The following is a 16,933-nucleotide window of genomic DNA, read 5'->3' on the forward strand; positions in this document are numbered from 1 at the left end:
CACTGAACCCCTAGGGTTCGATCGAACCCAGGTTAAGAACCACTGGTCTTCGGTATGACTCGGCCGGGGTTTGAACTCACAACCTACCGATCTCAGAGCGGACACTCTAACCACTAAGCCACTGACTAGGTAAGACTGTGATTTTGACAATTGCCATGTGAAGCAAAAACCACCAACCCCCCTGCCTGGCGGAGTGGGGTTGGGTGGGCGCAGGGGTCGCCAAACTGTGTAATTTCTGAAATAAAATGGCTGACTCGTGTTCCCATTCAAAGACAATGCAGTCAGCGGTTCAGAACAGTGGACACCCGGAGGCGGGCTGAGGCAGTCACGTGAGCAAGACTTCCCCCAGCTGCCCGGGAACAGGAACAGCAGCAGCAGCAAGAGGACAAGCAGCCAGCACTGCAGGAGCGCGTCTGTCGCGCATGCGCCCTATCGGATCCTTGCTTTTCAACCTCGCAGCTGGACGTTGCTCTTCCTCCTCTTCCTCTTCTTCTTCTTGGGAGCTAACTAGCACGTATTCTGCGATCGTTGGCGGCGGAGGCACGTCCACGCGGAACAGATGTCTCCGGAACCTGCGTGGAGTGAATCGATCGTCGAAAGACTTGTAACCTCCATGCCCGCGTGAAGGGTGAGTCTTTGAATGAGTCTTCTGGTTGCGGTGCAATAAACGGCGGTAGCTCGTCGTGCTAATATCCGTTGTGTGTGTGGCCTCTCCCGGGAGGGTTGCCAGCCACCTCCCCTCGCTTAGCTTCCACAAGCGCACCTTATACTGGCTAACAAAGACGTTTTAAATACGAAATCCTTGTTAAATGGTTAAAGCTCGACACGACGTACAGTGCGTTGAATTTAGCATTAAACACTAGCATTGCTGTGTTACAGCATTTACCAGCCTTAAGTGGTGTTAGCCTAGCATGCATATTATATTTTTTTCCGGCATTGTATTAGCTATATGATGTCTACACACGTGCACATTTTCACGTCGTGCTTTCCAAACTTCGCCCTTAAAGAAATGCATTCAAATAATGCGCAGTAACAATAATAGTACAGTAACGTGCATATGTGTGTGTTTGCACTTCAAACGCCATCACACAATCCCCGATAGTAAACAAATGCAAATCAAATGCAAGTTATGCTAGCCTACAATCCATTAAATGCATTATTATTTAAGAAGCAGAACAGCAAACCAAACCTCTTCTGAAGAACAAAGGTAGCCGATCACCAGGCACCATGCCAGGTGCACATGCATGGAATACTTACATCGCGCATTTTATGCTACCTGCTGTGTATTATTGTTGACATTGGAGAGGTTGCAATACTCTTGATTGTTGTTTAGTGGCCTGTGCAGTAAAACAATAAGTATAAAGCGTTAGTATGACTAAAAGTGATTCAAATAGCTTAACTAAAAAACACTTTGATTTATGGTCTGTTGCTACGAGTAATAATTCAGTGTAAAATGTATAAAATCTGATCCGCATGGAGTCCCCGGAACTGTAAATATGCATACGTAGTTTCCACACGGCCGCTGTAATAGAGCGCACATGAAAGCGGTGATGTGTGGCGGCTATCAGGAAAAAGTTTACGTTTTTATTAATGTACCCCTTGTTAAAAGTGCAATTTTAGTGTTGATGATAAAAGAATGTATCAGAATAGTTTTATTCATGTATTATTATTATTATTATTATTATTATTATTATTTATGTAGGTTACGGCAAACAAAAAAATCTTAGTTCAACAAGGTTCTATTAAAAACTAATTGAGGCTATAAAGTGTATTTTATTTGATTAATTGATAGATGCCACAATTAGTAAGATATTTAATAGCTGCAGTCCCACTGCGGTGGAGGGCCAACAGCAAAGTAAGGGATGGAACAGATGGGTCGGAAAAAGGACACCTTTGCCATCTAGTAACAAAAGTAAACACACCTACTTGTTAATGAGAATCAAACCTAGTTCAAAACAATCATGCATATTTCCACCTTAACACCTTTTTAGGATTTGTGTTTTTTTGCAGGTTTGTGACTTGTTAAATGTTTTATCCATGGCATTTTGGAATGAAGAATGAATTGTAATAAATGCATTGCACGTAGTGGAACCTTAAAGGAGAACTGCACTGTTTTTGGAATTCTGCCTATCAATCACTATCATGAAAGACATGACGATGTATGTTTTTTTTTTTGCATTCTAAATATTAAATAAATGCAATCAAAAGTCTGCTTACAATGGAGCCTAAAGGAGCTGCGCAATTCCGCCTACAAAGCCTTTAAAACATTCAAAAACCTCCATTGAAGTTTTATGTTCATGATATATATATGTAATGTAGTAATGGGCACGTTTATAATAACATTTAATGAGCTGGCGACTTGTCCAGGGTGTACCCCGCCTTCTGCCCGATTGTAGCTGAGATAGGCTCCAGTGCCCCCCGCAACCCCGAAGGGAATAAGCGGTAGAAAATGGATGGATGGATGGATTCACATATTTTGATCATTTTAAGCATACGAGGCGCATTCATTTCGAAAACGTTTTTTTTTCGTCACTGATTATTACTCACTGCAGACTTCATGAGAGCTAACAAACATAATAAAATATCACTTACTGTAGTAGGTCTGCTGTCATTAGGATGGCGACTGCTGGGGTGCTCATATATTCCCATTAAAATAAAGAATGTTTAATAATCCCCATGAGGAAACAGGGCTGGGCAGCGGGACCAAGCGTTTTTTCGTATCGTTCTAGCCATTTTCGGGTCCTAAATGGCTGTCAAAGGGTACCAACTTGTCGGAATACCTATCCAGACTTCTTCAGTCCAGGTGAGATGCATGACTTATGATCGAGAATAAATTTACAAGAAGCAAGGAAGCAGCAGACCACTTGATGATCAGGGCGTTAGCGCTTATAACAACAATATCACTAATACTTGGTTAATATACAGATCACAAAATGTAAATGTAGTATTGTTGGCAGTTTTTGAATAGTTATTTATTGGATTTTACGGGCGAAATAGGGGAGCTCCCATTGGCTCCGCTGTAAGCGGACTTTTATTTACATTTATTTATTATTTATAATGTATTAAAAAAACATCTGTCGTCATGTCTTTCATAATGATTGTAAACGATAGGCAAAATTCCATAAAAAGTTCAGTTACCCTTTTAAAGGTAATCATTTATTGCATGCCCCTGGTCATGCCTCTAAATTGTTTACATTTCAAAATATGTTTCCCATAGGATGTAATATTAGTAGAAATCACCTTTTTTATTTTCTGTACAGGCAACATTAGTGTTGACATTAGGATTTCTTTTATGTAAATATGACCACTGGTTTTAATAAATGTGAGGGCTTCAAAGAAGTGTAAATATAAGTTATTCACCGGTAATTGAAATTTAAAATTAAAATGTAAAAAATAAAACCTTTAACTTTTAATAAGTGATTGTACGTGTGGTGGAGGTTGAGTCTTGAGCTGGAGCCATGCGCGTAAGAGGGAGCAAGCTGCATGGATTCTGGCCGCATTCTCCCCATAGATGTCTGTCTGTCACTACTCGCCTTCATCTAAAATGTGCGGTCTGGAAGGAGCAACCCTAAAATGTGGCCTCTCCCTGTCAAATCTGGCGTCGATAGATACTTCAACAGACATCAATATATTAATAGAAAATACATACATACATATTGTATTATCTATCAGACCCTATAAAATTGATGGTGATCATCAATCGCTATATTGCAGCAAGAATGTATCGAGCAGAATAATAGAAAAACTATAACTTTAAATCAACTGATTTGATTGTTTTTTTTGTACAGTTAATGTCAAAATGCCAGCTGTCAACACACACAAACAGGCCCATCCTGACACGGTCACAGCTTCACAAAGTTTTACTAAACAGAACTAACGTCACACGTGCCATGGGGGTAGCTACACTATACAGTGGGAGGAAAAGTATGAACTCTGGTTCGTATGATGTATGATATAAATGCTGTTAATTTGACGATACAGCTTTTGATACTATCATTATTTCATGATAATGTATGTTGATGAAATCCTGCAAATTTGACAGTGAACAAACGTGTCCTCAACACAAAAGCCACTTCTCAGTCCGCAATACTCGCCTCCATGGCGGCAAATCAAACATTTCTTCCAAGTGTTATCCCTGGAGGACGAGGAATAACGAAACTTGCTAAACTACAAACCGTAGGATACAATAAACCATGCTACCCGCTAAGCTAGAGCTCTTGAAAGTAAACAAAGGTGGGTGGATTGATATAAATATCGACTGTAACGACACCAATTATACTATCGGTATATGTTTCATACTACAAAGGTCAAATCAGGATTTTTTTATTACCAAAAATATTTTGTCGTTTTTGTTATTGTTTACAAACTGAGGAAATAAGTATGTGGACACAGGAGGACTTTAAAAACGGAAGGATTTAAATCAGAGCCAATAGTAGAGCATTATGTAAATATTTAGATATTTTTACACCGACATATTACGTTTTTGTCTGATTATAATTGTGATAAAAAATTTAAGCATTCAATGATCTTGAAAATTGTAAGTATTAGTATGACCAATACCGTACCTTGGTATTGGATCGATACCTGCATTTGTATTATCACCCAAAACTAATGTAAAGTATCCAAGCAATACGTTTTTATTACATTTTACCTGAAGTGTAGATAGAAATTTGTTCCAACAGAAAGAAACAAGAAATTAATCGTAAATTAGCAAGTAGCTTAATAATAGTTTTGACAATATAATACAACTGTAAAGGACTCAATATGTTACCATATGTCAGCAGCCAAATTAGGATCCTCTGTAACCCGTTTTGAAATGGTTCTATTATCATTTACGAGAGGTGGGAATCTTTGGGCACCTCATGATTCGAGAACGATTATGATTCAGGAGCTACGATTCAATAAAAAATCGATTATCGATGCATCTTTAATTTATGTATATTGATGCAGTTTTACATTTATTTTTGTTTCACTAAATAAGCATTTACCACTTGCAACTTAAAAAAAACCCAATTCATTTGTAATAAGAAATAGTTAAATTAATTCCCACATTTATTAAATGAATGAAAATGTGTGCAAAACTGGACCCTAAATGCCCTATAATAAAGGAGCTGGTCGGATCTCTCGGTGGGGTACCTCGCTGCATTCCGCCACATTTTAGAACTGCCTGCAATACTAAACTTACAATAAATAAATCGATTATTAACGTTTACTATTCGATTTTATAATCGTCCATGTCCAAATTGCAATGCATCTAAAAATCGATTATTTCCCCCACCTCTATCATTTACATACCAAATATATTGTGGTATGTATTGTTATTCCAGGAGGCTGCAATATACTGTATATTGCGATATAGATTTTAGGCCATATCGCCCATCCCTAATGTGAACCCTCTAAAACGTCTTACATTTTTTGTACAAAATGGTATACATCATAAGAATGAACACAATCTGCTTATACTAATACCACACAAACAATTATGTTTACATATTTGTATTGACCGTAACATTTTTAATTTTCCTGAGGGAACTCTCCTGAAGGAATCAATAAAGTACTATCTATTTATATATTTAAACACAAGACAGGGAGGTGTAAAGCAAGGGAAACCATGTATTTAAGAACTAGTTGAGCCTACTTTGGAAGCAATTAATTCAACCAAATGTTTCCTGTAGTTTCAGATCACACCTGCAACGAACAGGATTCATTTTTAGATCTTTACGTTTTACAAAACTGTTACAGTTCAGCATGATTGTGACGACCTCAAGGTGGTCTGTTTTCGATGTTTTGGGTTGTAGTTCTAATAAATAGCACAATATGAGTCGAAAGAACATAACACTTTTTTAGAATGGAACCTTAAAAATCAAACACAATCTGCTCTGTGATACTGATTGACTGTCCTAATAAAAAACTGTTTTTTTTCATTAAAAAATCATATATTACACTGTTTTCATGAGACATTTTTTTAACAATACAATGTTTTAAGTAACATTATAACATTCCTGGCATACAAGTATAAAAAGTAGTTAATCACTGTATTATAAAAGCTAAAATATTGTAAAACTACTCACCATTTAAAGATGCCTGACAGACACATAGTGGCGATGGTACAGAAAGGTGTTTGCAGGGTGATACTGTCACCTAGTGGTGTGATTAATACGTACATTTTAGTTTCTATTCTGTTTATTACACAGTTTTCCTTTTCTGTCACCCCCACCCATCCAAAATTAATAAGAAAATACAAAAAACACTGTACATTGTAGTAATACATTTGAAGGTTCACTAAGGGACTGAAAGCTATCTTGCATTTGTTTTGAAAACAACAATATCAAAAATGAGCTATATCAAGATAAATTCAAACAAAACATTACTTATAATTATCTTGACCCATAATAATAAACAAAACAAAATAAAACAAGTAGTGTGTCCAAAAAGGAGCAGGAAGAAGCATTGCTCGAATTAAAATTCTCTCAATCTTAAACATATTTACCTAAGTTTTTTGTACATAATTTGACTCATAATTAAATTACAGTTAAAATTAAATTACCTGATATAACAATGTTTTGTGTATGACATGATACACAATCATATTTAGTTTCATCCTCATCTGCTCACATTTATATACTCGCCCATTATTTCCCAAATATTTAAAAAATTGGAGTACATAAATTACACACACAAGATATTTAATGTTTCCCTCCTACTTAAAAAAAAAAACTGTTTTATGATGTTGCTTTGTTAGATTGATTCCACACTCATCCCACCTACCGATATGTATGCGTTTAAGAGTAGTGTGTGCATTAGGCTGTTATAAATTATATTTACCTCTCAATAAAATGTTCCATTTCTGTCAACAAACAGAATGTTTGGTGAGAGCAGATTATTTATTGCTTCATCATCATCATTTCTTTTTATTCCTTTCATGAAAATGCATATATACAAGCCATATACAGTTGACTCTTTCATTGTTTTTTTGTTTCTTATACATTTCCATGATCAGAAAGGAGCAGATGGAAGAATACTATTCTTATATTTATCTGCCCCCTTTTTAACACAAATTATTTTAGATGACTTTATCACTGTTCCCTCCACCAACACCCGAACTCCAAAATACTTAAAATATTCGTTTAAGCATTTTCAAAATGACACGTCCAATCAAAATCAAAAATCAGTTTGATATAATTCCAGTTGTCTCTTTTTGTAACTCTTTTTAAATTCAAAGATATTCTTGCAACTTTTTACGTCTTTGTCTAGAGAATTCCATGCTTTCACACCAGCAACAGACAAGCACATTTGCTTCAAATTTGTTCGCACTCTTGGACGTTTAAAATCATACGGCCTTCTGTGGTTCTCATCTTCAGACGTGAACACAAATAACTTTCGGAAGAACTTTATTTCTAGCTTTGAACATCACTAATAGAGTATGCAATTCTACAATGTCTTTTAGTTTTAATAATCCTGACCTAATGAAGAGTGGATTTGTGTGGTCTCTATATCCTACTGTAAAAATGATACGAATTGCTCTTTTCTGTGTAAGAAATAAAGGCATTATGTTGCTGTGATATGTATTTCCCCATATTTCTGCACAATAATTGAAATAAGGTAGAATAATTGAGCAATATAACATTGTCATTGTATTATACGGGAAACTGTATTTAACCTTGTTCAAAATAAATAAGCTTTTAGATACCTTATTTTTCACATGCAATATATGAGCTTTTCATGTCAACTTTTCATCTAAGATGACCCCAAGAAATCTGATTTCAGACACCTTCTCAATTTTCACATTGTTTATGGATAAACTAACTTCTATCTTTCTTTTATTACTGAATACCATAAATTTAGTCTTTTCCAAGTTTAAAGATAATTTGTTTACATCAAACCACAATTTTAGTTTAACCATTTCCTCTTAAATATTATCGGCTAAGATTTTCAAGTCATCTCCTGAACAGTATACATTTGTATCGTCTGCAAATAATACATACTGTAAAATTTTCGAAACCTCACAAATATCATTTATATATAAAATAAAAAGTTTGGGTCCTAAAATCGAACCTTGTGGAATTCCACATTCAATATTCATACATTCTGATCTATAATCATCAATCTCAACATATTGCTGTCGTTGTTGTAAATAGCTGGTTAGCCAGTGCAGTGCAACTCCTCTAACTCCATAAGTATATAATTTAGAAATGAGATTTTGATGATCTATAGTGTCAAATGCCTTCTTTAAATCAATGAACACTCCTATTGTGTATTTATTTTGATCAATTGCAGTTGTAATCTCTTCAATATTTTCATGATGGCCAAGCTCGTAGACCTATTTGATCGAAATCCATACTGACTTTCATTTAATAATTTATGTTTTTCAATAAAGCAGTGTAATTTATTAACAAACAGTTTTTCAAGCACTTTTGAAAATTGAGATAGGAAAGATACTCGTCTATAATTACCAAATGTATGTTTATCTCCGGTTTTAAATAAAGGTATGACCTTAGCTGTTTTCATACTGTCTGGGAAAACTCCTACTTTAAAAGAACAATTAATTATATAATGTAATGGTTTAATGATGCAATCAATTGTGTTTTTTATTATTTTCATGTCAATACCCTCATTGTCTGTTGAGGTCTTGTTTTTTTAGTTTGCTTGGAACTAGGGCTGCAATGATTAGTCAACAAAATCGACAATGACACTTATTACCATTCAAAAGATTTTGTTTGACAAGTTGCTTAATACCCCTGCGATGAGGTGGCGACTTGTCCAGGGTGTACCCCGCCTTCCGCCCGATTGTAGCTGAGATAGGCTCCAGCTCCCCCCGCGACCCCGAAGGGAATAAGCGGTAGAAAATGGATGGATGGATGGAAGTTGCTTAATACAATTTTAATTGAAAGAGATCCAGGAATGTTTAAGTTTACACTTTTATTCCTTTTAGGTAAACAATTGCAGCTAAATAACCCTAACAGTATTGAATACAAATGTTTCCTCTGAATGTCATGTTTACAGGATATCTTGCAATTTAAGTCTGTTCTATGTTTCACTGTGATTATATAAACTTCGTGGCATAAGGTAAAACATTCAGTTGTCCGTATTTTTTTTTCTGTTACAATTGAATTTACTGTAATAAAAAGGAGGTAAAATCAAGTCCTGGACTCAACGTCAAACTCAAACACGTACAGCAGATCAAAAGCAATAATCGACAATCGAAAAAAATAATCGCTTGCTAGCCGACTATTAAAATCGTTGCAGCCCGACTTTAAATATTACCTGTGGGGTTTTAAATTTCACCAGATCCCTAAATTTGATAATTTGTTATTTTATAAACCGTGCATTTGTTTACTGTCCTCAGTGCTCTTTTTTTTTAATGGGTGTTACTTTTGTAAAATTAGGGTGGTCCTGATACAAACATTTTGGTACCGGTGTCGGTACCAATATGTACAGTATTTTTGATTTTTTTCAAAATAAAGGGGACGACACAAAATGTCTATCGATTTTATTTTAACAGAAAATCTTACGGTACATGAAACATGTTCCTTATTGCGCTCAAAAACTTAACAGGCATTGAACTATTTGGGATTTTTTATTGCACTTATTTTACATATTACCTATAACCTGCCATAATCTAGAATTAGGATGGATTAGAATATACAGCTTTATTGACATTGTATTAAATGCTACATGATTTATTGTTGCCACTCTTGGTCTGTACTTTAAGACAAATACAATAATTAGTAAATACCAAGAACAATACTATCGCTAAAACTACACATAAGACATGGAGCAGGTAAAACACACATTGTTTAAAGATAAAACAGAAATTAAATTGTAGGAATTTGGTACAAAATTCACTCAATTCACTTGCATTAGTATATGCTAATGAACGGTTTTGACTTTGCTAATTGGCAACGGGTCAACCTGTATGCGCATCTTTGTATCTACATGGGCACAACAGGAGAGCATGTTAACCACATTACCTGTCGCTTTTTAAACTCTCTGTGGATGTTTGGATGTCCGTCCTTGATATATTTACCTTAGTTTAAAGCAGGGGTGTTCAAATGATAGTCCACGGGCCAAATGCTGCACGCCGGCGTCCTCAATAAGCCTGCAAGACGGCACAAGTCCAATAAGTAATTTGGCCAGACGTTTCCAAATTCATATAGTATACAAATAGTCAGTTGTCTGATGGCTGCCATTTTGTCACTATCTGGTGGCCAACTTAAGTAACTCAAGTCAGTGGCCATTAATTGTACATCAGTGTAAACTTGTGTACAGCATTTACTTGAATGACCCAATCCAAACAACCTTCCCTAGTCATGGTGCAGAAAAAAAATTCAACCAGCACAACAATTCTACAAACATGGTCACACATAACACATCCTGCTCATTGAACTTTGTGGATAATATAAAAACATCAAATCAGCATTAAAAAAATCTAAACTCCACTCATTTAAATCCATTAAAATAGGCCTTGTCGATATATTGGATTTTATTGAGATATTTGAGTTTTGTGATACGGATTATTTAAAAAAAAAAAAAGTTTCCTCCCACCTCCAAAGACATGCACCTGGGGATAGGTTGATTGGCAACACTAAATTGGCCCTAGTGTGTGAATGAGAGTGTGAATGTTGTCTGTCTATCTGTGTTGGCCCTGTGATGAGGTGGCGACTTGTCCAGGGTGTACCCCGCCTTCCGCCCGAATGCAGCTGAGATAGGCTCCAGCACCCCCCGCGACCCCCAAAAAAAGGGACAAGCGGTAGAAAATGGATGGATAAATCAAATTTTTTCTCCTCTTGCTCCGGTATATTTTTTGCCCCTCAGGCGCTTCCCCAGCTTGCACCGTGCCCTTACTTCCTTAGCGGCTCAAATAGCAAAACATTGCTAACGCTAACGAGAAGGAGACGTTTGTTTCAAAGAAAAGTGTTGTCAATACTTTGGTTTTGCGGCAACAGGCGTGGAACAAATGACTGCACAGTGCAAAGTTTGATCCTGAGGGATTGAAGGTCACGGGCATTCAATGTTGGTTTTCAGCCTTGCCGCTTACGTGCAGTTATTTCTCCAGATTCTCTGAACCTTTTGATATTGCGGACCGTAGATAGTGAAATCCCTAAATTCCTTGCGATAGCTCGTTGAGAAATGTTGGTCTTAAACTGTTCGACAATTTTCTCACGCATTTGTTCACAAAGTGCTCACACATTTGTTCACAAAGTGGCGACCCTCGCCCAATCCTTGTTGGTGAATGACTAAGCATTTCATGAAAGCTGCTTTTATACCCAATCATGGCACCCACCTGTTCCCAATTAGTTAAGTTAAAGTTAAAGTGCCAATGATTGTCAAAAAGTTTGGACACCCCTGTTTTAAAGTATTGCCACCTTAGGCAAGGCATTTTTTAAAGCACTGCTTGCAGCGCGGCGCTTTTGTTTATGGCTTCACCTTTATCGTTTGTTTTTAAGCCAAAATACCTCCATTTTGACCTTTGTGCCCCCTCTTTATTAACCAGGAGAATTGCCATTTTTTGCAATTCTTCCTCTCCACGCTGTTTCTGTTTATGCGTTTCTTACATATTTTGTTAGTACCGGTATACCGTACAACCCTGGGTGCACCTCGGACTTCCAAGCAGTAATTGGGATATGGCAATAAAAATATAAAAAATAGTGTGCAATGTTATGTTTGTTTAGGATGTGTGTTGTTTAGCCTAAAATTTCAATGCTTTTTGCAATCTTACCATTCAGATATTTTATGTGAGGTGTCCAGCCGACTTGGGATCCAATACAGCACCGTAAAAAAATTCCATTCATATGTAATGTCAATCTGTGTTATTGATTTCCATCTTAACATTATTTTTGATTTACAATTTCCAAGCAACATTTAGTTTTATCCAAGTTTAGAGATAATATTTTTTTTAAGCAACGTGTTATGACTATGCAATAACTAACATGACTTTGTGTTTTCTACAGGAAATTACAGTACATTAACAGTCCCTCTTGACTGCCATGATGCTTGGACTACAGGGAAATTCGTCACCGTCCAAAATTTACCATTGCGTGGCATGTTCGGCTTCCTTCAGTGGTCTGGCCTCTTTGCTCGTACACCAAGCAACCCATGCCAACACGCTCCCTAAGGTCAACACTCCCACTACGACACAGCCTGACATGAGCCCGCACGACACTCTGACGGCCAGCCAAAACTCTTCCAGTGAGGCGCACAGTCCACCAGCATCTCTCTATATCTGTGATTGTGGCGAGGAATTTCATGACTTCAGTCTTATGCTTGAACATAAGCAATTGCATGTCTCACAAGCACAGCGACCCCAGACGCCAGACGGGACAGTCATTCCAGGTGCATTAGAGGCTGATAATGGTCTTACTGAGAATGTAACACCAAGCCCAAAGATAGATTTTGTCCCGAGCTCTCAGTCTACTTCAGGGTCCTCACTTGTTCAAAGAGAACCTGTTTCGAGCTGTCTATCTACTATAGGGTCCTCTCTTGTTCAAGAAGAATTTGTCCCGAGCTGTTCATCTACTTCAGGGTCCTCTCTTGTTCAACAAGAACCTGTTTCGAGCTGTCTATCTACTACAGGGTCCTCTCTTGTTAAAGAAGAATTTGTCCCGAGCTGTTCATCTACTTCAGGGTCCTCTCTTGTTCAAAAAGAATTTGTCCCGAGCTGTCCATCTACTTTAGGGTCCTCTCTTGTTCAAGAAGAGCATACAGCAAATGAAAGACTGGAAGAAAGAGATGCAGTTCCCGGAACTCCTCCACAGGAATATCAAATAGCGGCAGAAATTGGTAAACAATGTGACCAAACATTGGCAACAAGTGACCCAATCAATGCGAAAGTCGAAAACCCTCCACAGGAATATCAAACAGCGCCTGAAATTGGTGAACAATGTGACCAAAGTGACCAAAAATTGGCAACAAGTGACCGAATCAATGCGAAAGTCGAAAATCCTCCACAGGAATATCAAACAGCGCCAGAAATTGGTGAAAATTGTGACCAAACATTGGCAACAAGTGACCCAATCAATGCGAAAGTCGAAAATCCTCTACAGGAATATCAAACCGCGCCAGAAATTGGTGAACAATGTGACCAAACATTGGCAACAAGTGACCCAATCAATGCGAAAGTCGAAAATGTCGAAGAAGAGAAGAGCCAGGACTTGCAGAAGCCTGTTGTCAGTGGTGACGAGGAGAATTTGGCCTCAAAAGACAAAGTAATGAAATTACTGGCATCTGCATACATGAAGTGCAACTCAGTGTCTCCATGTCCAAATGACAATAATGAGTTCATAACCCTCAAACAAGAAGCCATCCCAGTTGATATTACTGATATCACACCAGTCCAAATACCTGGACCCCAACCTGAACCTATCAATGATCTCTCTGTGGCAAAAATGAGGCGATTGCTCGCAGAGCCAGGCATCAAGACCAAAGCACCAACTATTAGCAAAATTATCGATTGCAGCAGGAAGAAGATAGTCTCTCTGACAAAAGTGCTCTCACCCGTTGTGGTTCTAGAAACCCGTCAGAAGCTCAGAGATTCTAGCAACAATGGCCTCTTTGGGAAATATCAATGCGGCCGCTGTCGTCGCACATTTCCAAACTCAGACCGACTAACCGAGCATCACTTCTTGCACAAAAAGGAGAGGATTAAATGTTGTCGTCGCTGCAAACAACTCATCATTGGGAAGCTGCCTTTCACTGACAATCATGTATGCACTCCATCTGGGAAAAAGTCTGATCAGTTGTCCAGCACATTGCCACTAGCTCCAAAAATAATGCCATTCCATGGCTTAAACAATACAAAAAAATCCTTCTATTGTCCGGTGTGCAAGCACAACTATGCCCGCAGGTACAACCTGAAGAAGCATAAGTGTCAGGGTCCGAAAACAGCCCCAATCCAGGTATCTCACTGCACCGCTGATAGAATGCTAGCCTTAAGATCAAGCAGTAAAGCAGTACCACCGAGGGACGATCGCTTTCAACTTTCCAGAAACGTGTATGTTAGCACTGATGTACCCGGTCCGATTAAAGTAGAGGTGACATCTACCACTTCTGAACAGTCGTATATTTCCGATATGGCCTGGTCTGGTTTTGCCAAAAGCTTCCCACCGTTTATGCCCGCGCATTCAATGAGGGATCAGCATAGTGTCATGGAAAACAGTCACTTGGATGCAGCGTCAGTTCATAATGACAGCAGCAATGAAGGCCAGTGGACAATGCCTTTGGATGATGAAGCCGAACTCCTTAGTCCCTCACTGAACGCTTTTAACGACCTTCAACCGGGGGAGTCTGAGTCTGATGCGATGGCTAATCAGAATTATATTGTCAGTGATGGTGTCCAACGTTACCCGTGTCACAGGTGTCAAAAAACTTACAGTCGGCTTTCTACCCTGGAAAGGCATTTACTCCTCTGCGGGTCGAGGCCACAGGGTCCTGGGACTGTATCACCGAGTAGTGGTGGTGGTCAGTGGATGGCTTCACAAAACAGTGGCACCAAGCCAATGTATCCTTGTTTTGTCTGCGGAAGAACCTTCAACCGTAAAGACAATATGATGGCGCACAGGCGAAAATGTCAGTTGCAACAGCACACAAACCAACAGCTGGTACAGCCCATTTTGTCAGGCAGTGCTAAAGACGCGGATAATGATGCAAACAACTGGGGCATCATGTCCCTCCCCTCTGTGCTGCCAAGGAGAGTGACCTGCGAGTGTGGGGTCGGATTTACATCTCCAAGACTGCTTCTGGAGCATCTACAAAAGCATGCACAGGAATCCTACACTTGTCCAACTTGTGGCGAGACTGTCAATTCCTGGTCCGACTATGAAGTTCACCTGCAGATCCACATGCATCCTCACCACCAACTGCTGAAGGGGATACATACACAGCGGTCACAACCCCTTGTATTACGGATCCAACAACAGCCCCCTCAACAACAGCCTCCTCAACAACAGCCTCCAACTCCTCCTGTGCATCAGCCCCCACAAAAACAACCAGTTCCTGTGCGGGCAAGCGTGGGGAAAAAGCAACGGTCTGTATGCACGCGATGTGGGAATTCATTTGCCTCCCGATGTTCCCTTCGAAGGCACTTGGCATGGAACCGATGCAAAGGTGGCCGGCCTCAAACTGTGCCCAAAACCTATCGCTGCTCCCGCTGCAGCTCTGAATTCCCTAACATGGTCAGTCTTCTATTTCACCAGAGGAGCGGCGCCTGCAAACCTGCCATCAAGCCTGTGCGTTGCCCCGTTTGCCTCCGCTGGTTTGGAACAGTCGACACTCTGCAAAGGCACCTCCTGACTCACAAACAGTCAGAATCACACCGCTGTGATATTTGTAACGGAACATACCCAAGTCTGAAATCACTGAAAAACCATCGCAGGAGGATCCATCGCATCATGGCTACAAATGTTACGCACCAGTCGCAAGAATTATTGACTTAATTTAATTTTTTGCTACTAATTTGTAACATGGATGTGGTGTATTTCAGAAAATACCACTTTTTGCATTGTACTTGTATCAAATGTAAATAGATTAACATTGACAGTGATGTTTGTGTTGGGTTTTTTTTTTTAGAATGAAATGGAGAAACATGTTAGGCTTTATAGCAGATTTCTGTCGTAAAATGAAATATTCCATGTGTGTACAACCATTTTGTCAAGTACTGTACGGTATTTCAGGTTAAAGGTTGTAAATAATTAGAGATCAAATTTTATCCAATAGTTGTAATGTGGCTAGCTTGTTCTGGGTGTTATTAAATATACCAATTGATTAAAGCTTTGCATATTTATTTATGTACTACTTGGAATCTGGGGGGTTTCAAAGTCTGGCATAGTGAGCAACACCACATAGAATATTATATGATTAGGGCCTTCTGTGTTGGCCCTGCGATGAAGTGGCGACTTGTCCAAGGTGTACCCCGCCTTGCCTGAATGCAGCTGAGACAGACTCCAGCACCCCCCCGTGACCCCGAAAGGGACAAGGTGTAGAAAATGGATGGATGGATAGGGCCTACCCCATCCCCCATTTTGTTTTCCATTCACTATAAAGTCTTGATGCGTCAGGGCATTAGAAATGTGTATATGTTTGCTATTAGCATGCTTACTTTTTTTTTAAAATCTAATTTTGCAGTCATATGCTTGATATTAGTGTGCTAAATGTTAATTTTGCAGCCAGTCACCTCAGGGTCATATAACTGAATTCTCTCTGTTGGATTTATATGATTAGGGCCTACCCGATCCCCCATTTTGTTTTCCATTTGCCATAAAGTCTTGATGCGTCAGGCCATTAGAAACATGTGTATATGTTAGCTATTAGCATGCTTACTTTTTAAAAAAGCTAATGTTGCAGTTATGCACCTCAGTCATATACTTGTGCATAGATAAGATAGATAGATAGTACTTTATTGATTCCTTCAGGAGCGTTCCCTCAGCGCATGTCACCGGTTTAGTGGTTATAGTGTCCGCCCTGAGATTGGTAGGTTGTGAGTTCAAACCCCGGCCGAGTCATACCAAAGACTATACAAATGGGACCCATTACCTCCCTGCTTGGCACTCCGCATCAAGGGTTGGAATTGGGGGTTAAATCACCAAAAATGATTCCCGGGCGCGATACCGCTGCTACCCACTGCTCCCCTCACCTCCCAGGGGGTGAACAAGGGGATGGGTCAAATGCAGAGGACAAATTTCACCACACCTATTGTGTGTGTGTGACAATCATTGGTACTTTAACTTATATGACAGCTGATATCAGTGTGCTAAATGTTAATTTTGCAGCCAGTCACCTCAGGGTCATATAACTGTGTATTCTCGCTGTCGGAGCTAATAATACATACATTTATACAAAAAGTTTGGCTTTAATTTTCCCTGGAAGTCTTCTGGTCCCTCCCTCGTCATGCCTCACGCTTTGAAAATCCCTGCTCAAATTGCATGTGCATGCGTCTTTA

General features: G+C 39.0%; 1 protein-coding gene across 1 annotated transcript; it reads left to right on the forward strand.

Annotated features, from left to right (window-relative positions):
• The first annotated feature begins 316 nt into the window (after nucleotides 1–316).
• Nucleotides 317–15,767, forward strand: im:7147486 (uncharacterized). The gene is made up of 2 exons (XM_062063213.1): nucleotides 317–628; nucleotides 11,952–15,767. Exon 2 carries the CDS (start codon nucleotides 11,988–11,990, stop codon nucleotides 15,429–15,431), a length of 3,444 nt encoding a protein of 1,147 aa, XP_061919197.1. The 5' UTR covers nucleotides 317–628; nucleotides 11,952–11,987; the 3' UTR covers nucleotides 15,432–15,767.
• Nucleotides 15,768–16,933: the final 1,166 nt, after the last annotated feature.

Source organism: Entelurus aequoreus, linkage group LG11 (assembly GCF_033978785.1).
Source record: "Entelurus aequoreus isolate RoL-2023_Sb linkage group LG11, RoL_Eaeq_v1.1, whole genome shotgun sequence".
NCBI classification, from domain to species: Eukaryota; Metazoa; Chordata; class Actinopteri; order Syngnathiformes; family Syngnathidae; genus Entelurus; species Entelurus aequoreus.